General features: G+C 47.2%; 1 protein-coding gene across 2 annotated transcripts; it reads right to left on the bottom strand.

The window, feature by feature from the left end:
- Positions 1–740: 740 nt before the first annotated feature.
- auh (AU RNA binding protein/enoyl-CoA hydratase) lies at positions 741–24089 on the bottom strand. Of its 2 annotated transcripts, none has more exons than XM_085926282.1 (10): positions 23835–24089; positions 22607–22674; positions 16269–16356; positions 16098–16184; positions 13044–13136; positions 12803–12859; positions 12411–12598; positions 12256–12322; positions 10436–10483; positions 741–3723 (listed from the first exon to the last, which is right to left on the bottom strand). In XM_085926282.1, exons 1-9 carry the CDS (start codon positions 24058–24060, stop codon positions 10455–10457), a joined length of 903 nt encoding a protein of 300 aa, XP_085782408.1. In that variant the 5' UTR covers positions 24061–24089; the 3' UTR covers positions 741–3723; positions 10436–10454. The 2 variants fall into 2 exon arrangements, with proteins under 2 accessions (XP_085782408.1, XP_085782407.1); XM_085926281.1 differs by having other exon boundaries at positions 925–3723; positions 12256–12306.
- Between the last annotated feature and the right edge of the window lie 2511 nt (positions 24090–26600).

The following is a 26600-nucleotide window of genomic DNA, read 5'->3' as shown; positions in this document are numbered from 1 at the left end:
AAAGTGAAAATAACATGTGAAGTGATCAACTACACTAGGAAGTAATGTGTTAATGATCAAGTAAAAAATTGCGAATAATTTCACATATGAATCGCTCCTGAGTATATATATATAGGTTATATATAGTTAAATAGGCCTGCGGAATAATTGGAACTCCAACTGACAATGAGCCACGTAGAAGAGGATGCGCCTCATCTCCTTCCGGAGTCAGTCAGAGTTGTTTATAAGTGACACAGAGGACAAAGAGTTCGATGGATTTCATGATTTGGAGTGACACGGATGGTTCAATAGTTATTTATGTTATAGTTTTTTGAATAACTCTTAATGTTACATCAGGCACTTTCTCAGCTCCTCGTTTATGTGTTTATGCGTTCAGCCTGTTGCCTATTCATGTCTGTTCTTGGTGTTGGATTTTGTCAAATAAATTTCCCCCAAAAATCTAACCTATACTCTGGTGTGATTTACGTCTTTTTTCTTCATTTTTATGAATTTCATGGCTGGTGTGACTTATACTCTGGAGCCTCCGGAAAATACGGTAAATACACGTTAGAGCTACACTGTTTAAATATGCCATGCAATAGTACAAAATAATCTTTTGTCAAAAAACATTCACGGACGAACGCACATGCGGAGGTGGTTGGGTGACACCCAAGCTGACGACGGCTATCTAGATTCTCATGGACCAATTCAGCATGAGGGAACTGCAGCGGATTACCCTCCTAGAGGACACTGCCAGGACAATAGAAGGCACCTCGGACAGCTCTTCACTTTGGCCTGGACAACCACTTTTTGATTTCCATATTATGTATTTTATGTGCCCTCTTTGCATCCATTGCAGCCTGGTGATCCTGAAAGGGGGATCCTTCCATCTGTGGTCCCTTCTCAAGGTTTCTCATTTTTCCCCTCGTAGGGGTTTTTGAGTTTTTCCTTGCCCTTTTGGGAGCCCAAGATCAGGGGATGCTTTGAGAATAATTGTCAATTTATTGTCTATGTGAAGCCCTTTGAGACTGCTTGTGATTTAGGGCTATACAAATAAATTTGACTTGACTTGACTTGCGCACATATTGAGGAAAAACTGCATCACAAAATGTTGGCTTTTTTGTTTCATGTCTTTTTTTTAATGCAGATAGTCAGTGACTGTGACAAAAAGTGTGGCACAAACTTTAAAACAGGTTACAGACAAAACAATTTTAACTTCCTATGACTCCATGCAAACGACATGCAAACTGTAAGGGATATGGTATGGTATGAGCTTACTCCAATACTTCTCTCTCTGTAGTGTGTTTGAGAGGAAACGTTGCATGAGTGATACCACAGTCATTTAGCAATCATTGTGATAACGTAGGCTTTGGTTTGCAAAATGGCTATGGTAATTCTCAGGTCACAGTGTTCTTGATAGCAGGGATGAGAATGGCAAATGTGAAAAAGCACGGAAAAGTAGCGGGCGGGGTGTGTGTGTGTGTGTGTGTGTGTGTGTAAATAATTTGTTCGAATACCTAATTGGCTCCACTGTATGTATGTACGTGCACGCACACACGCACGCACACACGCATACACGTACACACGCTCAAAAAACGGATTCGGTTGAAGTTGGGACATTCTGTAAAATGTAAATAAAAACAAAATACAATGATTTGAAAATAAATTTCAACCTGTATTCAATTGAATATATTACAAAGACAACATATTTAATGCTCAAACTCAAACTTTATTTTATTTTTCAAATCATAATTAACTTAAAATTTCATGGCTGCAACACTTGCAGTAGAAGTTGGGAAAGGGCATGTTTACCACTTCGTTACATAACCTTTCCTTTCAATAACACTCAAACGTTTTGGAAGAGATGAGACAAATTCTATTAGCTTCTCATGTGGAATTCTTTCTCATTCTTGCTTGATGAACCGCTTCAGTTGTTCAACAGTCCAAGGTCTTCCCTGTCATATTTTACGTTTCATAATGTGCCACATTTTCAATGGGAGACAGGTCTGGACTGCAAGCAGGCCAGGGGAGAACCTGGACTCTTTTACTTCGAAGCCACTCTGTTGTAAGAATGTGGCTTGGCATTATCTTGCAGAAATAAGCAGCGGCGTCCATGAAAAAGACGTTGCTTTGATGGCAGCATATGTTGCTCCAAAATCTGCATGTACTTTTCAGCATTTATGTTGCCTTCACAGAAATGTGAGTCACCCATGCCATGGAAACTAATGCACCCTCATACCATCACAGATGCTGGCTTTTGAACTTTGCGTTGATACCAGTCCGAATGGTCCGCTTCCTCTTTGGTTCAGAGGACACAACGTCCAATGTTTCCAAAAACAAAAAGTGGACTCATCAGATCACAAAACACTTTGCCATTGAGCATCAGTCCATCTTACATGAGCTCAGGCCCAGAGAACCCGGCGGCGTTTCTGGATGTTGTTCATAAATGGCTTTTGCTTTGCATCGTAGTTTTAACCCGCACTTACTGATGTAGTGACAAACTCTATTTACTGACAGTGGTTTTCTGAAGTTTTCCTGAGCCCATTTGGTGATATTCTTTACACACTCATGTCGGTCTTTAAGGCAGTGCCGTCTGAGGGATCAAAGGTCACAGTCATTCAGTCTTGGTTTCTGGCCGTGGCGCTCACGTGCAATGATTTCACCAGATTCTCGGAACCTTTTGGTGATATTATGGACTGTAGATGTTGAAATCCCTAAATTCGTTGCAATTTTGCTTTGAGAAATGTTGTTCTTAAACAGTTCAACTATTTTCTCACGCAGTTGTGGACAAAGTGGTGAACCTCGCCCCATCCTTGCTTGTGAATGACCGAGCATGATTGGGGAGGCTCCTTTTATACCCAATCATGGTACCCACCTGTTCCCAATTAGCCTGATGACGTGTGGAATGTTCCAAATAGGTGTTTGATGAGCTTTTCCCAGCTTTCTCAGTATTTCTTGCCACCTTTCCCAACTTCCACTGGACGTGTCGCAGCCATGAAATTCTCAGTTAATTATTATTTGGCAAACAATTAAGTTTATCAGTTAGAACATTAAATATGTTGTCTTTGTAGTGTATTCAATTGAATCTGGGTTCAGAAGGATGTTCAAATTGTTGTATTTTGTTTTTATTTACATTTTACACAATTTCCCAACTTCATCCGAATCCAGTTTGTATGCCGTCGCAGCGGGTGGACGAATGCTCGCGAGTCACCGAGGCTAACGTTGCCTGGCCAGCTGGCCGGCCGCTCCCCCCATATATAAAAAAATAATTTTCTCAACGAATTCACACGATTCACGAAAATGATCATTTCGATGGAAAAAAACACGAAAATCCGCAGATCCACGGAAAATTCTCATCTCTATGATAGACAGAAACCCAAGTAAAGAAAAAAAAATCCTATCAATACAACATTCAAGAAGCAATAACTAAATCATACAAATTTATGGCTTTTTGCATTGGGGAACTAAAATAAATCACTGGACATTATTTGAATAATATGCTATGGTCACTAAAACAAGGATCAAACAGTATCAAACATAATCCTGCCCTTTAAGTACTGTGCAGGCAAATGCACTGAAGTGTACAATTTCACCTCTAAGCATGTCGGAAGCAGTGGTACAAGGAATTAAGGCAAACGTCTTGAACATTCTGAGGGGCACAATGACTCACTCTCCCTTGAACTGAGGACGCCTCTTTTCCTGAAATGCAGCTAAACCCTCCAGTCGATCTTTGGTTGGTATCACCTTAGAAACAAAATTGCAACAATAATACTCTTCACTTATTGATACCTAGTGGCTTGTTTTGTTTTTAACATGGTGACAAGACATTCAACAAGATACAGACAATTGCAGAGGTTTTCAGCCCATTTGAAAATTGTTTACATTAACAAAAATGTATTTGAACAAGGGTGTATAGACTTGATATCCACACACCATGTTTCTGGCTATTTTTACAAAAAAAAAAAGAAAAGCACTTTAGTAGTTTACATTTAGTACAGAATTAAATATTAAAATCAACAGTAATTGTCCTTGATATAACAAACTATTCTCTCCCTGCTTTGCCTATTTTAACGTTATGAGTTATCCCTTGAAAAAGATCACCTTTCATCTTGTTTTACTTCCTCAGCCATTTATACCACTACAGGCCAAAGGAATTGTCTGTATAAGAATGTTAAAACAAAATAATTTTCCTTAAATAATTTTATATAAGTAATTCCCCTCCGTGAGTCGTCACCTTATCGTGGTGGAGGGGTTTGCGTACCCCTATGATCCTAGGAGCCATGTTGTCTGGGGCTTCATGCCCCTGGTAGGGTCACCCATGGCAAAAGGGTCCTAGGTGAGGGGCCAGACAAAGCACGGCTCAGAAGACCCCTCATGATGAAAAAGACAAACTGATCTAGTTTTCCCTCGCCCGGACGCGGGTCACCGGGCCCCCCCCCTGGAGCCAGGGCTGGAGGTGGGGCTCAAAGGCGAGCACCTGGTGGCCAGGCCTTTGCCAATGGCGTCTGGCCGGGCATAGCCCGAATAGAAAACATGGGTCCCCCTTCCCATGGGCTCACCACCTGTAGGAGGGGCCAAAGGGGTTGGGTGCAAAGTGGGCGCCTGCACATTGGGGTTCACCCTGGTGAGCGAGAGGGTACCCTCCCTCTGCCTTCGGGTGTGGGGGACGGGTCCTGACTCTTGTTTGTGTCTATGCACCGAACGGCAGCTCAGAGTAACCACCCTTCTTGGAGTCCCTGGAGGAGGTGGTGGAGAGTGCTCCTTTTGGGGACTCCATTGTCCTACTGGGTGACTTCAATGCTCACGTGAGCAATGACAGTGAGACCTGGAAGGCCGTGATTGGGAGGAACGGCCCTCTCGATCTGAACCCGAGCAGTGATCTATTGTTGGACCTATGCGCTCGACACAGATTTTCTATAATGAACACCATGTTCAAACATAAGGGTGTCCATGTGTGCACTTGGCACCAGGACACCTTAGGCCGCGGTTCGATGATCGACTTTGTAGTCGTGTCATCGGATTTGCGGCCGCATGTTTTGGACACCCGGGTGAAGAGAGGGGCGGTGCTGTCAACTGATCACCACCTACATGTATTGGCATCTTCCCCCACCATCGGAGCCAACCCACCATTGATGATGGTGGGTTGGCTCCGATGGTGGGGGAAGATGCCGGTTCGACCTGGCAGACCCAAACGCTCTGTGAGGGTCCGCTGGGAACGTTTGGCAGAATCCCCTGTAAGGAAGAGCTTCAACTCACACCTCGGGCAGAGCTTTTCCCATGTCCCGGGGGAGGCGGGGGACATTGAGTCCGAGTGGACCATGTTCCGCGCCTCCATTGTTGAGGCAGCCGACCGGAGCTGTGGCCGTAAGGTCGTTGGTGCCTGTCGTGGCAGCAATCCCCGAACCCGCTGGCTGGCCATCACACGATGGCGGCGCGTGCACACTGTCTCTCTGTCCCAACCGATCGGTGTTCATTTAATAAGTCTTTGTCCGACAGTTTTACGTGTTCGTCTAATCTTACCACGTCGTGCTACAAGTACAGCAGGCAGGTTCTGCTCGACATCAGCGGAAGCGGGTTTTGCGGCGTTCTGAACTTTGAAATGGGGACATTAAAGGCACTCTGACTACTCCAACCTGAAACAACGCCAGACTGGTCTGCTACTGCTTCCCCGGATGGAAAGTGTCGGAAGCGGTGTGCGAGGAGTTAGAAGAGGGGCAAGCGCGGAGGCGTCCGGGCCAGGCTAGTGACGAACCCAACTCGCCTGGCCGTGGCTTCCATTCTTCTGGCGAACGTTCAGTCGCTGCACAACAAAATGGATTACTTTCGACTGCTGAGATCTACGAACCGGACAGTGAGTAACTGCTGTGTGTTCGTGTTCACTGAGACTTGGTTGAATGTCAACATTCCGGACTCTGCTGTGCAACTGGAGCAGCTAGCGTGCTATCGAGCGGACCGGGCCATTGTAAATGGGGGAAAATCACGTGAAGGAGGAATGTGTGTCTACATCCGTGAGGAATGGTGCCGGGACGCTGTAGTTGTATGCAGACACTGCTCGTCACTGGCGAAGTTTGTGATCATTAAGTGCCGTCCTTTTTACCTGCCAAGGGAATTTACTGCGATTGTGCTTGTCGCGGTCTACATCCCGCCTTCCAACGATGGAAGCGACAGGATCACGGCCCTTAGTTAACTGTACCAGTCTGTCAGTGATCAGCAGACGGCGCACCCTGACGGTTTCACCATCTTCGGGATTTTAATCATGCTGACCTGAAGTCTGTCTTTCCAAAGCTTCACCAGCATGTTAATTTTCCAACACGTGGTGACAGCTTCCTGGACCTGGTCTACACTGCACATAAAGGAGCTTTCAAGACCACCCCCCTGCCCCACATTGGGCTCTCTGACCACATCACCGTTATGCTTACGCCCACGTACAGACAGAGTGAGAGCTTCCAGGCCGGTTCCCAAGCGGGTAAGAGTGTGGCCTGAGGGGGCCTCTGATGCTCTTCGAGACTGTTTTGGCACTACAGACTGGGAAATGTTTAAGCAGGCAGCCACTTGCAACAATCAGACCCTGTGCCTCTCTGCCATTAGCGTGAGGACGACGCTTGCTGCTGTCAACACCCGTAAGGCGGCGGGCCCGGACAACATACCGGGTCCGGCGCTGAAAGACTGCGCCGAGGAGCTGATGGATGTCTTCACGGACATCTTAAACATTTCCCTGCAGCAGGCCATCGTCCCGTCATGTTTCAAGGCTGCCACCATCATACCTGTGCCGAAAAATCCTGCTCCTTCCTGCTTCAATGACTACCGCCCTGTGGCACTGACACTCATCGTCATGAAGTGCTTTGAGCGGCTTGTCTTGGCGCACGTCAGATCTGTTTTTCCCCCCACCATAGACCCCTTCCAGTTTGTCTTCCGAGCCAATCGGTCCTCTGAGGATGCCATCTGCTCTGCCCTCCACTCTGCCCTCACCCACCTGGAGAACATTGACTCGTATGTGAGTCTTGCTGTTTGTGGACTTCAGTTCTGCATTCAACACCATTGTTCCATCTGCTCCCTCCTGCTTCAATGACTACCGCCACATGGCACTGACACCCATCATCATGAAGTGCTTTGAGCGGCTTTTCATGGCACACATCAGATCCACCCCCGACCCCACCCTTGACCCCTTCCAATTTGCGTACCCAGCCAAACGGTCCTCTGAGAATGCAATCTGCTCTGCCATCAACTCAGCCCTCACCCACCTGTAAAAAAGAGACTCGTATGTGAGATTGCTGTTTGTGGACTTCAGTTCTACATTCAACACCATTGTTCCACAGCGTCTCATCTGCAAACTTGACCAGCTGGGCCTCAGTACCTCCCTTTGAAACTGCCTACTGGACTTCCTCTGTCAGAGGCCTCAGGTAGTGCGTGTTGGCAGCAATGTCTCCGGCAGCATCACGCTGAGCACGGGGGCCCCTCAAGGCTGCGTGCTCACTCCGCTGCTCTTCACCCTGCTGATGCATGACTGCACCGCAACCTACAGCAGCAACCGCGTGCTGAAATATGCAGACGACACGACTGTGGTGGGTGTCATCACCGGGGGAGACGAGACCCAATACAGGTCATTGGTTGACCTTCTGGCCACGTGGTGCAGGGACAAAAACCTCCTGCTGAACGTCAGCAAGACCAAGGCGATTGTTGTTGACTTCCGGAAGGGTCATGCCCAACACCTGCAGCTGACCATCGACGGTGGTGGTGGAGAGAGTGAGCAGCACCCGATTCCTGGGGGTGCACATCACTGAGGACCTCTCCTGGACCACCAACGCTGCGTCGCTGGCGAAGAAAGCTCAGCGCCGCCTATACTTTCTGCGGAAACTCAGGCGAGCAAGTGCTCCTCCTGCCATCATGACCACATTCTACCGTGGCACCATTGAGAGTGTCCTCTCCAGTTGTATCGCTGTGTGGGGTGGTGGCTGCACTGAATACAACATGAAGGCTCTGCAGCGCATAGTGAACACTGCTAGTAAGATCGTTGGGGCTCCGCTCCCCTCCCTGAAGGACATTTACACCTCCCGTCTCACTGGCAAGGCGACCGCGATTGTGTGTGATGTGAGTCACCCCGCTCACTCTTTGTTTGATCTTCTGCCCTCTGGGAAGAGGTACAGATGCCTGCGCTCCCGCACCACCAGACTCGCCAACAGCTTCATACTCCAAGCGGTCAGGATCCTGAATTCTCTCCCCCTTCCACCCTCGGCTGCATAACGTCCTGTTCTTTTGCACTATATTCTGGCTGTGTGCTGTATGCACGCTTGCTCCATTTTGCTCCTCTTATTTATCTATTTCTTTATTTATTGTTTATTTATTTGGGTTTTTCTTATTTAATTATTACTTATTCATCGCTCTTGTCTATTCATTCTTACTCTTTGTGCTATTTGCTTGTATGTGTTGTGTAATGTGTCTAGTCACCGTGGTACGGTGGGAACCGTAATTTCGATCTCTTTGTGTGTCTTAACATGTGAAGAAATTGACAATAAAGCTGACTTTGACACCGGCGGTAAGGGATGCCGTCAAGCTGAAGAAGAAGTCCTATCGGGCCGTTTTGGCCTGCGAAACTCCGGAGGCAGCCGACAGGTACCGGATGGCCAAGCGGAACGCGGCTTCGGCGGTTGCTGAGGCAAAAACCCGGGCGTGGGAGGAGTTTGGTGAGACCATGGAGAATGACTTCCGGACGGTTTCGAGGAGATTCTGGTCCCCCATCCGGCGTCTCAGGAGGGGGAAGCAGTGCACGGTCCACACTGTTTACAGGGGAGATGGTGTGCTGCTGACCTCGACTCGGGACGTCGTGAGTCGGTGGGGAGAATATTTCGAAGACCTCCTCAATTCCACTGACACGCCTTCCATTGTGGAAGCAGTCCTGGAGACTGAGGCTTACTCTCCAATCTCTGGTGTCGAAGTCACTGAGGTAGTTAAAAAACTCCTCGATGGCAGGGCCCCGGGGGTGGATGAGATGCGCCCGGAGTTCTTAAAGGCTCTGGATGTTGTGGGGCTGTCATGGCTGACACGCCTCTACAACATTGCGCGGACATCGGGGACGATGCCTCTGGATTGCCAGACTAGGGTGGTGGTTCCCCTCTTTAAGAAAGGGGACCGGAGGGTGTGTTTCAATTACAGGAGAATTACACTCCTCAGCCTCCCTGGTAAGGTCTATTCTAAGGGTTCGTCGGGAGGTCGAACCTTGGATTCAAGAGGAGCAGTGTGGCTTTTGTCCTGGCCGTGGAACGGTGGACCAGCTCTACACCCTCGGCAGGATCCTCGAGGGTGCATGGGAGTTCGCCCAAGCAGTCCACATGTGTTTTGTGGACTTGGAGAAGGCGTTCGACCGCGTCCCTCGGGAGATTCTGTGGCGGGGTGCCAAGCCAACTGATAAGGGCGGTTCGGTCCCTGTATCACCGATCCCAGAGTTTAGTCCGCATTTCCGTCAGTAAGTCGGATTCGTTCCCAGTAAGGGTTGGACTCCGCCAAGGCTGCCCTTTGACACTGATTCTGTTCAGAATTTCTAGGCACAGCCAAGGCGTTGTGGGGGTCCGGTTTGGGGACCTCAGCATCGCGTCTCTGCTTGGAGTGGTTCGCAGCCGGGTGTGAAGCGGTCGGGATGAGGGTCTGCACCTCCAAATCAGAGTCCAAGGTCCTCAGTCAGAAAAAGGTGGAATGCACTCTCCGGATCGGGGATGAGATCCTGCCCCAAGTGGAGAAGTTCAAGTAGCTTGGGGTCTTGTTCACGAGCGAGGGCAGGATGGAGCACGAGATCGACAGGCGAATTGGTGCAGCGTCGGCAGTAATGCGGACTCTCTTCACCACGACGGACTGGTGAGCTGAGCCAAAAGGCAAAGCTCTCAATTTACCGGTCGATCTATGTTCCTACCCTCACCTATGGTCACGAGCTATGGGTCGTGACCGAAAGAACAAGATCCAGGATACAAGCGGCCGAAATGAGTTTCCTCCGCAGGGTATCCGGGCTCCCTCTTAGAGATAGGGTGAAGAGCTCGGTCATCCGGGAGAGATTCAGAGTAGAGCCGCTGCTCCTCCACGTGGAGAGGAGCCAGATGAGATGGCCCGGGCATCTCATCAGGATGCCTCCTGTACGCCTCCCTGGGAAGGTGTTCTGGGCATGTCCCACAGGTAGGAGACCCCGGGGATGACCCAGGATGCGCTGAAGAGACTATGTCTCTCGGCTGGCCTGGGAACGCCTTGGGATCCCCCGGGATGAGCTAGATGAAGTGGCTGGGGAGAGGGAAGTCAGGGAGTCCCTCCTAAAGCTGCTGCCCCCGCGACCCGACCTCGGATAAGTGGAAGAAGATGGATGGACAATTTTTTAAGACAAGGGCCTTTTTGGAAAACAGTATGTTGATTTCACAATATTTAATATGGTGCCCATTTTGGTAACATTTCAACATGAAAGGATTTTACATGTACTCACTTGGGCATAGCATGCTTCTTCAATAGCCAAGCCAGTAGACAGATCCACCTGAAAGACACCACACCAAATCTTGTAATCTATAATCTGAGTGTGATTTTAAGCAAATTCTATTTCATCCCTGTTGACCGCCAGGAGGCGTTATTTAAAGCACTGAATAATTCCTTTGCTCATGCGCAGTCCGAGTTTGCATACCAAATTAGCCACCTGTGACCCCTGGATGACTCGAGATGGGTATAAAATCCGGTCTCACCAGATGTTCGTTTCTGCTTTTCTTCTCACGTGGGTTGCATACGTGGGTGTTTTCGGCCCTGAAGAAAGTTGGATTAGTCTTCCGACGTCTTTTCCCCGCCGCTGTGGAGGCTTGTGACCTTTGGTCGGAGCAGCATATTTTCGCCCTCCTAGGCTGCGGCTATGCTTGACTTTGTGTATGGTGTTTCGGCGCAGTACTTGTTTGTGTCCCGGTGTGGTCACGTACTGGCCTAACCCTAACCTCTTTTCCCTTTGTTTCGTGCGTTTTGCACTTGCTGTGTGTCGGAAGCATTTGCGCTACCTTCTCTTAGCTTGTTGCTGCTTGGCCAGTCGCCCGCGACGTGCTTGCTGTTCAGGTAACGTTCATGTTGCCTTCCTTCAGCTTGGTCTGTCGCCCCGCGACGTGCATTTGCGCTTTCTGTGCAGGTAGCGTTCGCGCCACCTTCTCTCGGCTTTTCACTGGTCTGTCGCCCCGCGACGTGCATTTGAGCTTTCTCTGCAGGTAGCGTTCGCGTCACCTTCTCTCAGCTTTTCACTGGGCTGTCGCCCCACGACGTGAATTTGTGCTTGACGTCCAGGTAGCGTTCGCACCGCCTTCCCTCGGCTTGTCACTGCTTGTACTGTTGCGCCGCGGATTTGCGCTTGCTGAGCAGGTGGTGTTCGCGCCGCCTTCCCTCGGCTCATCGCTGCTGAGGCTGTCGCTTGCGATGTGCGTTAGCACTTGCTGTGTAAGTGGCGTTCGCTCCACCTACCCTCGGCTGCCCCGCTTGAGCTTGTTGCCGTTTTCTTTGGGATTGTCCTTTTTTCACAATGGAGGACTCCCATTGTTGTGTGGACTGCAGTGCCCTCTTTATGCCTCTGACATAAGTGCTGAGCGCTGTACGAGGTTCCTTGAAGCTGACGCCGTGGACATGGAAGGTACCCGCACTCGGGATCAGCTGTCTACACGCTCTCAGCGTTGTGCTTCGCCGGCTGCTGTGGCCCGTCCCCCCTGTAAGAGGGCGGCCCCAGATCAGCAACTTGCTTCTGAGGTGGGGCGCTTGCAGGCGGAGATGAGGTCGCTCTTGCACAGGTGCCACTCTACTGCCTCCGCGGGTTTGGGCGGCCCATTCAATGCGGGTGCTTTCTTATACTACTCTGGGCCGCCCTCCTGCAAGGGGGCGACTCTGCCTAGCCTGTGTGATAATGTGTGACCTTGTAGTCTTAACTGAGAGCGACTCCTACGTATGTGCAAAGTGTCATAGAGAAGGGAAAGCCAATCAAGCAAGAGAAATGTTACAGCGATATAACGGCATAGCTCAAGCTACCCAGCTAATCACAAGTAGTTCCTCCCCCTTAAAATACACATGTATATCAAATTTTCATCATAATATGACATGACATTGTGTGCCCGACAATTGGCTGGGGGACCAGTTCAGAGTGTATCCCGCCAACTGCCTGAAGACAGTTGGGATGGGTATGCTGTCATAGGGTTCTGCCATTTACTTGTGCCAGAACAGTGCTTTCACCTGTTTTGCATAATGCAAGAGTTGGTAGCACATATAGTGGATTGTTGTGCATTGCTGGCTTACCTCTATACCCTGATTGATGGCCAATTTCACCATTCTCACTGCAATTGGACCCTGTGGGAACAAAGGTCTAACAGGAGTATGACAGTATGAATAGAAAAAGAAAGAATGACAATCTTGCTTTCCTTGATAGCTTCTTGTAACTAGCACCCTCTCACCTGAGGGTTAATCTCACGTGCAAGCTCCAAAGCTCGCAGATAGGCAGCATCTCCACTCTTATTCTGCTCCACAGAATGACTGACCAGGCCCAAACGACAAGCCTCTGCTCCATCCACCACCCGGGCAGTGTACATCAGCTCTTTAGCATGGGACACACCAATCACCCTGGGGAGACGCTGAGTGCCACCTGCATTGGAAAAGGGCAAGATAAGAACATCCTTCAAAAAAATCCTTTCCAATAGCAACATTTAATGAGAAATTAAAATAAAGAATACATTCACCATCATCTAGATTCTAGATGAGTGTGCGGATAAAGCCTCTCAACCAAAGGTTTTTAAATTTTTTACAAGCCAAAAAATCTATTGTTCACCGCAACAGAAGACAATCTTACCTGCCCCAGGAATAATTGCAAGTTTAGTCTCAACAAGTCCCATTTTTGCAGAATTTGCTGTAGGGAGAGATAACATGACAATGAAACTTTTGAAGGTCCCACATCAATGAAGAACAAATGTGCAAAGGGACAAAAGAGTGAACTCATGCACAAAATGGCCAGAAAGTCATATGCATGTAACAGCAATAAAAATATAAAAGCAACCTCTTGCTATTATTCTCAAAAGCTAAAAGAATCTTACAGGCAACTCTGATGTCACATGCCAAAGCCATTTCCAAGCCTCCTCCTAAGGCAGCTCCATCAAGTGCAGCAATTGTGGGCATTGGTAGGTTGCCTATTAGTGGAAATACATTTCAGCAGAAACACAAGTACAAGTTAGGGATGTCACAATACCAGAATTTCAGTAGGCAGTACCAATACCTGTGATTTTCCACCATTCTCAATTCGGTACCACTGTAAAAAACAACAAAATCACTTACTTTTAAAATCACTAAATCATCTGCTATACACCCTCAACATGTGCCCAAACGTAATTTTGCATATTTGAGCCTTTGTCTGTGCACTTTGTCAAAATGTTTGACATGAAAAAAATTTGGTAACCGTATCGCCCCAGCTGACTCATGCCAACATGACGGCACATAGGCATATTCATACATTCATAACATATTTATAACTTAACGCGGCAAAACAGTGATAGTAAAAGGACGAATCTATAATTGGTCCGGTTGCATCAGCCTCGAATGCAAAATATTTCCGCACACGACTCTTTGAGCGACCTGGCTTCTTAACAAGACGTGTTGGACTTCCACTCTCACTTGGTGAAGCCATTGTTTTGAAAGACCGAAAGTTTTCTTCTTGTTCAGCGCCACTGATTACTTCTCCCTAATGCTCGCTTGCATATACTGCCCCCTTCAGTTCCGGCAGGAATCAATATAGCTCGCTGAGTGAAAAGTTAAATATTCGGTATTGCAAAAAGCAGGTATCAACGTATTTTTTGTGTGTTGGTACCGAATTGGTACCGAAAGTATCGGTTCTTGTGACATCTAGTACTATCTAGTACAACACACAATAATGTTGAGTAAATATGGGATAACTTATATACGATTACATCAACACTATAAGTCCGTTTTTTTTCATAGTTTGGCTGGTGGTACGACTTATAATCAGAGCGACTTATATGTGAAATTATTCACACATTATTAATAACTTGATCCTCAACACATTACTTACTTACTAGTACAGTGGAGCCTCGGTTTTCAAACGTCCCGGTTCTTGAACAATTCGGTATTCGAACAAAAAAAAAAGAAATTGAGATTTTTTTGTTTCGGATGTCGGACAAAATTTGGTTGTCGAACCTCACGAGATGAGCCAAGAGGACCCGCATGCCAACTGACTCCGTTCGTTATTACATTCTCCCTACTTTGAGGATTGTATTAACCTCTAATCATGCCTCCAAATGAAGCAAGTGGGAGCAGTAAAGCCATCCTAAAACACAAAGACGCTCCAGACTCGCCAACAGCGTCATACTCCAAGCTGTCAGGATCCTGAATTCTCTCCCCCCGCCACCCTCGGCTGCATAACGTCCTGTTCTTTTGCGCCATATTCTGGCTGTCTGCTGTATGCACGCTTGCTTCATTTTGCTCCTCTTATTTATCTATCTATTTATTTATTTATTGTTTACTTATTTGGGTTTTGCTTATTTGCTTATTACTTATCGCTCTTGTCGATTCGTTTTTACTCTTTGTGCTATTTGCTTTTATGTGTTGTGTAATGTGTCTAGTCACCGTGGGACGGAGGGAAACGTAATTTCGATCTTTTTGTGTGTCTTAACATGGGAAGAAATTGACAATAAAGCTGACTTTGACTTTGAAAGCAATGAGACAGAGTGCCCAGCCGTCGCGCTGCGGGCCGATGCGCGATCGGACCAAATTAAGCTCCCTGCGCACCGAGGTCCACATCTATTTTGGAAAGTCCATCAGGACTTTAAAAATATTTTCTAAATTTAAGCGACCGCTGTCACAATAATGCGACCAGTGCGGTGCAGTTGCGCCGTCGGCGGCGCGCTACGGTTGCGCGTTCGGCGGAGCTCTGCAGTTGCGCGATCGGACAAAATTAAGCTCCCTGCGAACTGAGGTCCACTTAAATTTTGGAAAGTACATCAGGACTTTCAAAATATTTTCTAAATTTGAGTGGCCGCTCTGTCACAATAATGCGACCAGCACGTGCAGTTACGTGGTCGGTGACGCGCTACGGTTGCGCGTTCGACGGTGCACTTCAGTTGCGCGATCGGACAAAAATGCGCAAATGAAAAAAATTACAGTTTTTTTTTTTGCTTGGAACGGATTACATTTTTTTCCATTGTTTGTAATAGGAAAACATGATTCGTAATTCGAATGATTCACTTCTCGAACAGCCTTCTGGAACGGATTGTGTTCGAAAACCAAGGCTCCACTATATAGTTGATCACTTCACATGTTATTTTCACTTTAAACCGCATGAGGGCCCACTAGGCCTGTGGAATAATTGGAACCGCAACTGACAATAAGTCTGACCTCAACCCCGCATGTACTTCCGGAGTCAGCAGCGGTGTTGTTCATAAGTGACACGGAGAACGATGATTCCGATAGATTTAATGATTTGGAGTGCCACGGATGGAAAGATGAAATTGTTAAGTTATAGTTATTTGATATATAGTTTATATATAGTTATATAGGCCTGTGGAAGAACTGGAACCACAACTGACGATGAGTCAGCGCCGCATGCACTTCCGGAGTCAGCAGCGGCGTTGATAGACACAAAGGACGAAGATTTTGATGGATTTAATGATTTGGAGTGACACAGATGGTTTGATAAACGTGTTATTTATGTGATAGTTATTTGAATAACTGTTAATGTTATGTCAGGCACGTTCTCAGTTCCTTGTTTGTGTTTATGTAACGGTTAGCATACCGTAACGTTTAGCCTGTTGTTCATGTCTGTTCTTGGTGTTGGATTTTGTCAAATAAAGTTCCCCAAAAATGCGACTTGTACTCCGGTGTTTTTTTCTTCTTTATTATGCATTTTATGGCTGGTGCGACTTGTACTCCAAAGCGACTCATAGTCCGAAAAATACAGTAATTCTATGAAAAATAATGAATACAAGATTGGTCGATATGTAAAACTAGACCCACATGGGGACAAACCAAATGTATTAAATTGAAGAAAATATGAACTTGACCAAATTTGGACCAGTTTTCACCAGACAGTGCCAATAGGTGACATCAATAGCCTCCAATTAAAATGGACAAATGTTTACCCAGTTCAGTGATTAGTGCTCTTGCTTTGGACACAAATGGCCCCACTTCACTTTGATGCATCTTGGCCCTTTCCTTAAGGTCTGCTCCTGTACACAAGACAAAGCAGTAAACCTTAAACCTCTTTAAACTTGCATTTCTTCATTTGAGAAATGGACAAAATGAAGACTGACCTGCACAGAAGATTCCTGGAACCAGACTGCAAAAAATTACACTGCGGACTTTGTTATTCTTTTTTATATCCCCTACAGCGTCAGACATCTGAAAGAAAGAATATATACCATATTTATTCTAATTATCACCCAGGGCCATAATTAGAGAAGGTTTATGTCCAACAGGGGGGTGGGCGATTAATAGAGAACACTTTTTGTCCGATCGCCAAGGGGCACTGAAATTAACAATAAAAAATTAATATTCAAAAAGCCATTCACCCCTCCGTGAGTCGTCACCTTATCGTGGTGGAGGGGTTTGCGTGCCCCTATGATCCTAGGAGCCATGTTGTCTGGGGCTTCATGCCCCTGGTAGGGTCACCCATGGCAGAAGGGTCCTAGGTGAAGGGCCAGACAAAGCACGGCTCAGAAGAGCCCTTATGACGAGTAAAATATATGGACCTAGTCTTCCCTCGACCGGACGCGGGTCACCCTCTCTGGAGCCAGGCCTGGAGGTGGGGATCGAAGGCGAGCGCCTGGTGGCCTGGCCTTCGCTCATGGGGTCCGGTCGGGCATAGCCCGAAAAGAAAATGTGGGTCCCCCTTCCCATTGGCTCACCACCTGTAGGAGGGGCCAAAGGGGTTGGGTGCAAAGTGACCTGGGCGCCGGCCAAAGGCGGGGAGAACCTTGGCGGTCCGAACCCCGGCTGCAGAGGCTGGTTCTAGGGACATGGAATGTCACCTCTCTGGCTGGAAAGGAGCCCGAGCTGATGTGTGAAGCAGAAAAGTTCCGACTAGACATAGTCGGACTTGCTTCCACACAGTTTGGGCTCTGGTACAAGCCCTCTCGAGAGGGGCTGGACTCTCTTCCACTCTGGAGTTACCCACCGTGAGAGGCGTCGAGCAGGTGTTGGCATACTTATTGCCCCCCGGCTGAGCGTCTGCACATTGGGGTTCACCCCGGTGAGCGGGAGGGTAGCCTCCCTCCGCCTTCGGGTGGGGGGACGGGTCCTGACTGTTGTTTGTGTCTATGCACCGAACGGCAGCTCAGAGTACCCACCCTTCTTGGAGTCCCTGGAAGAAGTGCTGGAGAGCGCTCCTTCTGGGGACTTCAATGCTCACGTGGACAATGACAGTGAGATCTGAAAGGGCGTGATTGGGAGGAACGGCCCCCCCGATCTGAACCCGAGCGGTGTTCTATTATGGGACTTCTGTGCTCGACACGGATTTTCTATAATGACCACCATGTTCAAGCATAAGTGTGTCCATGTGTGCACTTGGCACCAGGACACCCTAGGCCGCAGTTTATTGATCGACTTTGTAGTTGTGTCATCGGATTTGCGGCCGCATGTTTTGGACACTCAGGTGAAGAGAGGGGCGGAGCTGTCAACTGATCACCACCTGGTAGTGGGTTGTCTCCGATGGTGGGGGAAGAGATGCCGGTCCGACCTGGCAGACCAAAACGCTCTGTGAGGGTCTGCTGGGAACGTCTGGCAGAATCCCCTGTCAGGAAGACCTTCAACTCCCACCTCCGGCAGTGCTTTTCCCACGTCCCGGGGGAGGCGGGGGACATTGAGTCCGAGTGGACCATGTTCCGCACCTCCATTGTTGAGGCAGCCGACCGGAGCTGTGGCCGTAAGGTTGTTGGTGCCTGTCGTAGCAGCAATCCCCGAACCCGCTGGTGGACACCGGCGGTAAGAGATGCCGTCAAGCTGAAGGAGTCCTATAAGGCCGTTTTGGCCTGCGGGACTCCGGAGGCAGCTGACAGGTACCGGATGGCCAGGCGGAACGTGGCTTCGGCGGTTGCTGAGGCAAAAACCCGGACGCGGGAGGCCGTGGAGAATGACTTCCGTACGGCTTCGAGGAAATTCTGGTCCACCATCCGGCGTCTCAGGAGGGGGAAGCAGTGCACAGTCAACACTGTTTACAGTGGAGATGGTGTGCTGCTGACCTCGACTCGGGATGTCGTGAGTCGGTGGAGGGAATACTTCGAAGACCTCAATTCCACAGACACGCCTTCCATTGTGGAAGCAGGGCCTGAAGACTCTGAGGCGGACTCTCCAATCTCGGAGGTCGAAGTCACTGAGGTAGTTAAAAAACTCATCGGTAGCAGGGCCCCGGGGGTGGATGAGATCCGCCCGGAGTTCTTAAAGGCTCTGGATGTTGTGGGGCTGTCATGGCTGCCACGCCTCTACAGCATTGCGTGGACATCGGGGACGGTGCCTCTGGATTGGCAGACTGGGGTGGTGGTTCCCCTCTTTAAGAAGGGGGACCGGAGGGTGTGTTCCAATTACAGGGGAATCACACTCCTCAGCCTCCCTGGCAAGGTCTATTCAGGGGTGCTGGAGAGGAGGATGCGTTGGGAGGTCGAGCCTCAGATTCAGGAGGAGCAGTGTGGCTTTCGTCCTGGCCGTGGAACAATGGACCAGCTCTACACACTCGGCAGGATCCTTGAGGGAGCATGGGAGTTCGCCCAACCAGTCCACATGTGTTTTGTGGACTTGGGGAAGGCGTTCGACCGTGTCCCTCGGGAGGTTCTGTGGAGAACGCTTCGGGAGTACGGGGTGCCGAGCCAACTGATAAGGGCGGTTCGGTCCCTGTATCACCGATGCCAGAGTTTGGTCCGCATTTCCGGCAGTAAGTCGGATTCGATCCCAGTGAGGGTTGGACTCCGCCAAGGCTGCCCTTTGACACCGATTCTGTTCATAATTTTTATGGACAGAATTTCTAGGCGCAGCCAAGGCGATGAGGGGGTCCGGTTTGGGGACCTCAGCATTCCGTCACTGCTTTTTGCAGATGACGTGGTGCTGTTGGCTTCTTTAGGTTGTGATCTCCAGCTCTCACTCGAGCGGTTCGCAGAAGAGTGTGAAGCGGTCGGGATGAGGGTCAGCACCTCCAAATCAGAGTCCATGGTCCTCGGTCGGAAAAGGGTGGAATGCCCTCTCCGGATCGGGGATGAGATACTGCCCAAAGTGGAGGAGTTCAAGTATCTTGGGGTCTTGTTCACGAGTGAGGGCAGGATGGAGCGCGAGATCGACAGGCGGATCGGTGCAGCGTCGGCAGTAATGCGGACTCTCTACCGGTCCGTCGTGGTGAAGAGAGAGGTGAGCCAAATGGCAAAGCTCTCAATTTACCGGTCGATCTACACTCCTACCCTCACCTATGGCCACGGGCTATGGGTCGTGACCGAAAGAACGAGATCCAGGATACAAGTGGCTGAAATGAGTTTCCTGTGCAGGGTGTCGGCCTCTCCCTTAGAGATAGGGTGAGAACCTCGTTCATCCGGGAGAGACTCTGAGTACAGCCGCTGCTCCTCCACGTTGAGAGGAGCCAGATGAGGTGGCTCGGGCATCTCATCAGGATGCCTCCTGGACGCCTCCCTGGGGAGGTGTTCCGGGCGTGTCCCACCGGTAGGAGACCCCGGGGACGACCCAGGACGCGCTGGAGACACTATGTCTTTCGGCTGGCCTGGGAACGCCTTGGGATCCCCCGGATGAGCTGGATGAAGTGGCTGGGGAGAGGGAGGTCTGGGAGTCCCTCCTAAAGCTGCTGCCCCCGCGACCCGACCCCGGCTAAGCGGAAGAAGATGGATGGATGAAAAAGCCATTCATACAAGGCGTCGTCAACTTCCTCACTGTTCACTTTAAGACCAGCTCCCGGCAGCCTTGAAGAAGTTCGAGGAACCAGATCAAAGGAACCTGAAGCATTCTGGTCCCCCAACTCTCTGATTCTTTTACAATCGACGTTATATTCTTTAGAAGCTGCATTAATAGAAGTTGCATCGGCAGCAGCTGCAATTGCTAGCTTCTCTTCGACGATATATTTTGGCATTTTTTTAGTCGATCATTCAAATCCGTATGAAATCAAATATTTCCAGGAAAGCTTCGCGTGGTTTTGGGACAAGAAACAATTGGGCATGTTCCTGAGGGATTATGTCGGGATTACATTTTAGATTAAGTCAGGATAAAAAAAAAAAAATTCTGAATTGAGGCTGTAGTTACTGGCAAGCCAAAAGGAGCCAGCCAAGGAACATGGACAGTCGGGAGAATTATTGAAATACCCTGCAAATATATAGTTTATGGAGAAAAACAATTTAAAAGGGACATTCTACGTGCTGTCAAATCAGTCATATTTAAACTTGCGCAATGACGTCGACATGCGGTTTTGGGGGGAATTTTTAGCAAAATGGGCGATGATAATTAGAGGTATCAATGATTTTTATTTATGTCATTGATAACACACTGGGCGATTATTAGAATATGGGCGATAATTAGAATAAATACGGTATATATAGATATATACACTGCTCAAAAAAATTAAAGGAACAATTTTTTATCAGTCAGACAGAGTATGGCATGAATTCAATTGCACTTTTCTGATAAGGTTTTGGTCAGGCACGTAGCAGAGCGGGTTGTTAATCACTTTCAGCTGCATTGGTGTTGATGGAATTAACAACAGGTACACTAGAGGGGCAACAACGAGATGGTCCCCAAAACAGGACTGGTTTTGCAGGTGGAGGCCATTTCAAGCTCCTCCCTCTTGATCTTTTTTAACTGTTTTTCCACAAGTGTTGGCTTTAGCGAGAGTCATTATCAGGACTGGAAGTATGAGGTGATTTCTTAACACTTCTGAAGTTGCGCAGATTGTTCAACTCCTCCAGGATGACACATCCATGCGTGCTGTTGCAATAAGATTTGATGTGTCTCCCAGTACAATCTCCAGAGCATGGAGGAGATTCCAGGACACAGGCAGTTACTCTAGGAGAGCTGCACTAGTATTCATTATAATAAACGTATCGTATTTTTCAGACTAAAAATCCCTCCAGAATATAGGTCGCATTAGCCATAAAATGCACAATAATGTGAAAAAAAAACATATATAAGTCGCTCCGGAGTACAGGTCGCATTTTGGGGCAAATATATTCGACAAAATCCAACACCAAGAACAGACATGAACGAGCAACAACAGGCTAAACGATACGTATGCTAACGTGACATAAACACAAACGAGGAGCTGAGAACGGGCCTGACGTAACATTCAGAGTTATTCTAATAACACGTTTATAAAACCATCTGTGTCACTTCAATTCATTAAATCCATTGATCGTCCTTTATGTAAACAATGCCGCGTATGCGCCATGCCGCTAACGTCGGACTCGTAAGTTGCATTTCTAATTATTTCACAGACCCATATAACGATATGTAAAGTATATTTCAAATAACCATCATATTACAACATTATCAAACCATCTGTGCCACTCCAAATCATTAAATCCATCAATCAAATTTCTCGTTCTTTGTTCACAACGCCGCGCGTGCGCCCTGACATCAGCCGCGTCGTTATTCCACAGATCTAATATATAACTATATTGTAGCGTTAACAAAGTACAAGCCAAGACGTGGGTTTGGTAAACGGCTCTTTATTTAAGAAAACAAGAGTTCAACGAGGCAGCAACTACTGAACTGTAACCATAAAAACATATACAAGTTGCTACACGAAATAAAATATATCAAATAACTATAACGTAAATAGTTCACCGCCACGCGGCCCCAAGCACTGGCGTAGACTTCCAGGCGTGCGGCGGCGTGGACTTCCATCCCCGGTGGTGGCATTTACAGCCACGGAGGTGGAAGAGAGCTCCATAGAATAGGACCGGGCGTGCGTAAAAGCCATGTCCGAGCCCCATCCACCGTCCCCGAACAGCCCCCTGGCCGAGCGCCAGCCCCCGACTTCCATCCACGGAGGTGAAAGAGAGCTCCGTAGAGTAGGACCGGGCGTGCGTAAAAGCAATGTCCGAGCCCCATCCACCATCCCCGGACAGCCACCCGGCCGAGCACCGGCTCCCGACTTCCATCCACGGAGGTGAAGGAGAGCTCCGTCGAGTCGGACCGGGCGTGCGTAAAAGCCATAATAGTTTTTCAAACCTTCTGTGTCACTCCAAATCATTAAATCCTTCAAACTCTTCGCCCTCCGTGTCACTTACAAACAAAGCCGCTAATGATGCCGGTAGTACGTGGGGCCTTTCATCATCTTCGTCATCCCGTGATCTAATCTTTGTCCTTTATGTAAACAACCGCCGTGCCGCTGAAATCATTTACAATTCTAATTACAGCAATCTACATCGCAGTTTGTTTCTCGCGGTTTCCCTTTTTTTATTTTGAAAATTTGTGAAAAAATATATAAGTCACTCCTCAGTATAAGTCGCCCCCCCACCCATACTAAGAAAAAAAAAAAAACGCCACTTATAGTCCGAAAATTACGGTACATACATTATGCATTTAGGCGAAATGCAGTTCGGTTGACAAGCACACTAATTTACAGACATTTGAGAAATACAAGAGGCGAACATAAAGAATAACATACCATTTTTACCAGATTTTTGCTTATAGCATTTTGGGCTTTTGGTCGGTTTATCCCAACAACCACTATACCTGAAACACAAGGTTAAATGATGATTGAATGTGTTACTAACCAGAACAACACAGAAAATTCACAAATAAAAAACACAAAATCTGTGAACAGACATGCCAACAAAGACAGTATAACAAACTATTAAAATCAAACATTAAGATCACCATATAGAAAAAAACACTGTAAAACCAATTCAAAAAAAGTCACACCAAACATGGCTTTTAACTATTAGCAAACATTGGAGCAATTTTGGCACAAGTCAACATGTGTATTCCTACATAATTAGATGATTGTTGATCACCAATGCAAAATAAAACTTGAATGGGCATGCAAAAAGGTAAAGATCACATGCCTTGAATATACAATCAAAGGTTAATTTTATGACCCACTGCATATGAATTACTAAAGTACCCGATGTAGACTGATCGGAGCATTTTTTGTATGTTGTATATTTTGATGGTGTAAAGTAGTCACATTAAAGATGTGCTTGTGTTCTTTCATACAAGGATGATTTAATTTCTTTTTATCTCTAGTTGGGCGACTAGAGAAACTGTAAACAGCTCCACCATTGTTTGAAACACGAAACCAATTTGGTGACTATTTTGCCTTTGTCGTCTCATGAGAAAACGGCTTAATTCGCCTACTTTTATATCCAGCATTTTTTTCCCATTCATTCAAATTTGACAGGGTCATTAACTACTTTGTATGGTGTGCCAAATTTAAAAGGCATATTTAATATCCACTTTCCAGTGACCTTTACTATGACCACTTTAGTAAACTAAATACATAAAGACAAAATGAAAAATTTAAAACAATCAAAACCTTACCAACTAAAATACTTTTTCTATGTGTACATTTATTATGAGAAAATTACATTTATTGCTTTCACTTTGTGATACTTCATGACTAATATTCTCCGGGGTGAGTAAATGTCTAACTTTTACCTATTCATTAGCAAAAACCTTTTCCAGTATGTTACGTGAACTTTCACTGAAGAATTGCTTTCGAGTACACGACGGTCATGTTTCGACTAAATCTATGCACGATCCAGCCACTGTAGTTTAGCTCTCAGCGGAACTCTACTTCATATTTGCAGGCGTAATGCGACAACTATGCATGCATCGCATACCGGAGGTTAGCCAGAGTCTTTCACGGTCGCTATTGGGAGAGGAAAACATACCGTAATCTTCTCCGTCAAGGTACCTCACGAGCAAGTCGTCCTTTGCCTCTGAGCTATACTGTCGTGCAAGGGCACCAAAGCCAAACCGCGGGCAAAAGGATATAGCGGAGCCGGCATACTTTCTTGAAGAGAAGAAGGACGAACCGAGCTTGCATGCGTTGTCACTGTCTGTAATATGCAAGCGGCAAGCTTGTAAAAGCGCCCTACGTCCGACCAGGGCCGCCATATTTACGAAGCGTACCGTATGACTTTCAACTCTGACCTTAGTCAGGTGACATTATCACGTGACCCTTGTCACCAGTTCAGAAGTGATAACTAAACGAGTTGCAACAATGTAAGTGTAAAAAGAGAATAGGCTGTACCAAAACTCACTCGGCTACTTCTTTTCAAGCGTTAATGTTGTTGGAGCTGCCCACCAGCACAGACAATAATCTTGAGATTCCAGACAGATATGGAAAAATTAGCATTAACGAATAAAAGTGCAATAATTCGTATGCTTTATTAATTGTACAAGAAAACACGAAGGTAAAATATAAAATACTTATAGAAAAAAAGCTGGTGGGTAAGCATGGGGATTTTATACTGCATACAACTCCTTATATATACTCCAATTAGAGATGGGTCCATGAAGTGTACGGAAGAGTACGGATTAGGGCCAGTGAAGAAAAAAAAAGGAGGGGGTGACAGGATTCTGACCTTTTTTCTCAGAATTCTGACTTTAAAGTCAATAGAGTCAGAATTCTGACTTTATTATAAGAATTCTGACTTTAAAGTCGGAATTCTGACTTTAAACTTCTTTACGTCAACTTTAAAGTCAGAATTCTGAGAAAAAAAGTCAGAATCCTGTCACCCCTCGTTTTTTTTTTCTTCACTGGCCAGAAATTGGGAATTCTGACTTTAAAGTCAGCAGTCAGCCCTAATCCTCTTCCGTAATGAAGCGTCGTGTGTCGTCCCGACGCATTGGCAAACTGTATTGATACTGTGTCGCTACTGTGTCGCTGACTGCTGACACCCGGCGACACCCGCTGGACCTTAAAAATACTACAGGCATCGTAGTTGACAAACTCAACTGACACTGATTAGATGACCTAGTATTTACATTAATTCATTGAAGTAATTATATATTATATTGTAAAATATTAAATATATATATATATATATATATATATATATATATATATATATAGAGAGAGAGAGAGAGAGAGAGAGAGAGAGAGAGAGAGAGAGAGAGAGAGAGAGAGAGAGAGAGAGAGAGATAGATAGATAGAATTCATTTCTTTAAATTTAAAATATATTTTATTTCTTTGTTACAGTCAATCAAGCAAATGATCCTACCAGCAGACTAAATTTCGAGAGACGACGCCTGAGAGCCAAGTCAAAGAATCCTAGTCACAGTCCCAAAGCCGATAGCAAACAGCTTCAAGAGCACCTTGCGGTGGGACCTGCCCTTCGAATACTACAACTAAATGTCGAAGGCCTTTCTGCAGCCAAGTGAAGCCTCATTGAAGTCCTCACCTTCCAACACTCGATTGACGTTATCTGCCTTCAAGAGACTCACATTGGCACAGAGGAAGCAGGCCGCCTCACCATCAAAGGCTTTGACCTCCTGTGCCACACCCCACATGCCAAACATGGATGGGCCACCTATGTGCGCTCTGACATAGTTGAAGCAAACCACTTGACAACAACACATTTCTCTGACACCATAAATATCAGTGGTTTCAATATTGTCAATGTGTACAAGCCCTATCAACTGGGATCTGCAGGTCCTACCCACACTACCCCACCCTGCCATCTACGTGGGAGACTTTAACAGCCACCACCCTGACTGGGGATACCCAGCAGTGGATAGCGATGGAGAGGGACTTTCAGATTGGGCATCTAGAAATGACCATGCCCTGATACATGATCCCAAACAAAGAGGAACCTTCCACTCCGCCAGGTGGAAGAAAGACTATTCTCCTGACCTGTCTTGGGTCAGCTCCTTGAATGGAACGCCCTATCCTGTTCAGATCCTCATCCTTGACAACTTTCCACACAGTCAACATCGCCCCTTACTCGTACACGTTGGCCTACAGCTCCCAGTCATAAACAGCCCATGGAAGATGCGCTGGAACTTCCGCAAAGCCAACTGGAAGAAATACAGTGAAACTCTGGATAGGAGTGTTGTCACCATCCCACTCCACACCATCACTGTAGATGAAGCCTACAATCGCTTCTGCAACGCCATCTACAAAGCTACCCACTCAGCCATCCCACGAGGCTACCGACCCCTGTACGTCCCATGCCTGGACGAAGAAAGCGCTGCACTCCTACAAGCCTACAAAACAGCAGGGGACCCTGAGATAGCAGACCATCTCATTGAATTGCTAACTACAGCTCGGCGAAGGAAATGGGAGGAGACAGTTGCTGACCTGAACTTTACACACACTAGCAGGAAATGCTGGAGCCTCATCCGCCGTCTAGGAGCTGCACAAAACCCCCCTAGCCAAAACCGAGCACCCTTCACACCCAATCAAGTTGTATCACACCTACTGTCTATTGCAAAAGTAACTCAAGACAAACCCACCAGGAGTAGTTTCATCTGAGATAAAGAAACACCAACCAAGTGCTCAGAAAGGATAGAATTCCAGAGCCTTTTGAAGTTGCTGAACTGGAGAAAGTCCTGCAGGGCCTGAAATGTGGGAAGGCAGTAGGATATGACAACATCTCTCCAGAGTTCATGAAAGACCTCGGCCCCCGAGCCCAAACCTGGCTGACACAATT

The sequence above is a fragment of the Syngnathus leptorhynchus genome, chromosome 12 (genome assembly GCF_054491065.1).
Source record: "Syngnathus leptorhynchus isolate UIUO chromosome 12, UIUO_Slep, whole genome shotgun sequence".
Classification (NCBI taxonomy): domain Eukaryota; kingdom Metazoa; phylum Chordata; class Actinopteri; order Syngnathiformes; family Syngnathidae; genus Syngnathus; species Syngnathus leptorhynchus.
Note: the sequence above shows the minus strand (reverse complement) of the source record. Positions and strands in the feature narration are given on the sequence as shown.

What these genes read in the sequence shown, in the direction of transcription:
- auh (XM_085926281.1), bottom strand. Translation starts at nt 24,060, where the DNA reads ATGGCGGCCCTGGTCGGACGTAGGGCGCTTTTACAAGCTTGCCGCTTG. An exon ending in ATGTGACATCAGAGTTGCCT is followed by an intron (nt 12,860 to 13,043) that starts GTAAGATTCTTT and finishes CTCTCCCTACAG; the next exon opens with CAAATTCTGCAAAAATGGGA. An exon ending in AAGAAGCATGCTATGCCCAA is followed by an intron (nt 3,724 to 10,435) that starts GTGAGTACATGT and finishes TTTGTTTCTAAG; the next exon opens with GTGATACCAACCAAAGATCG.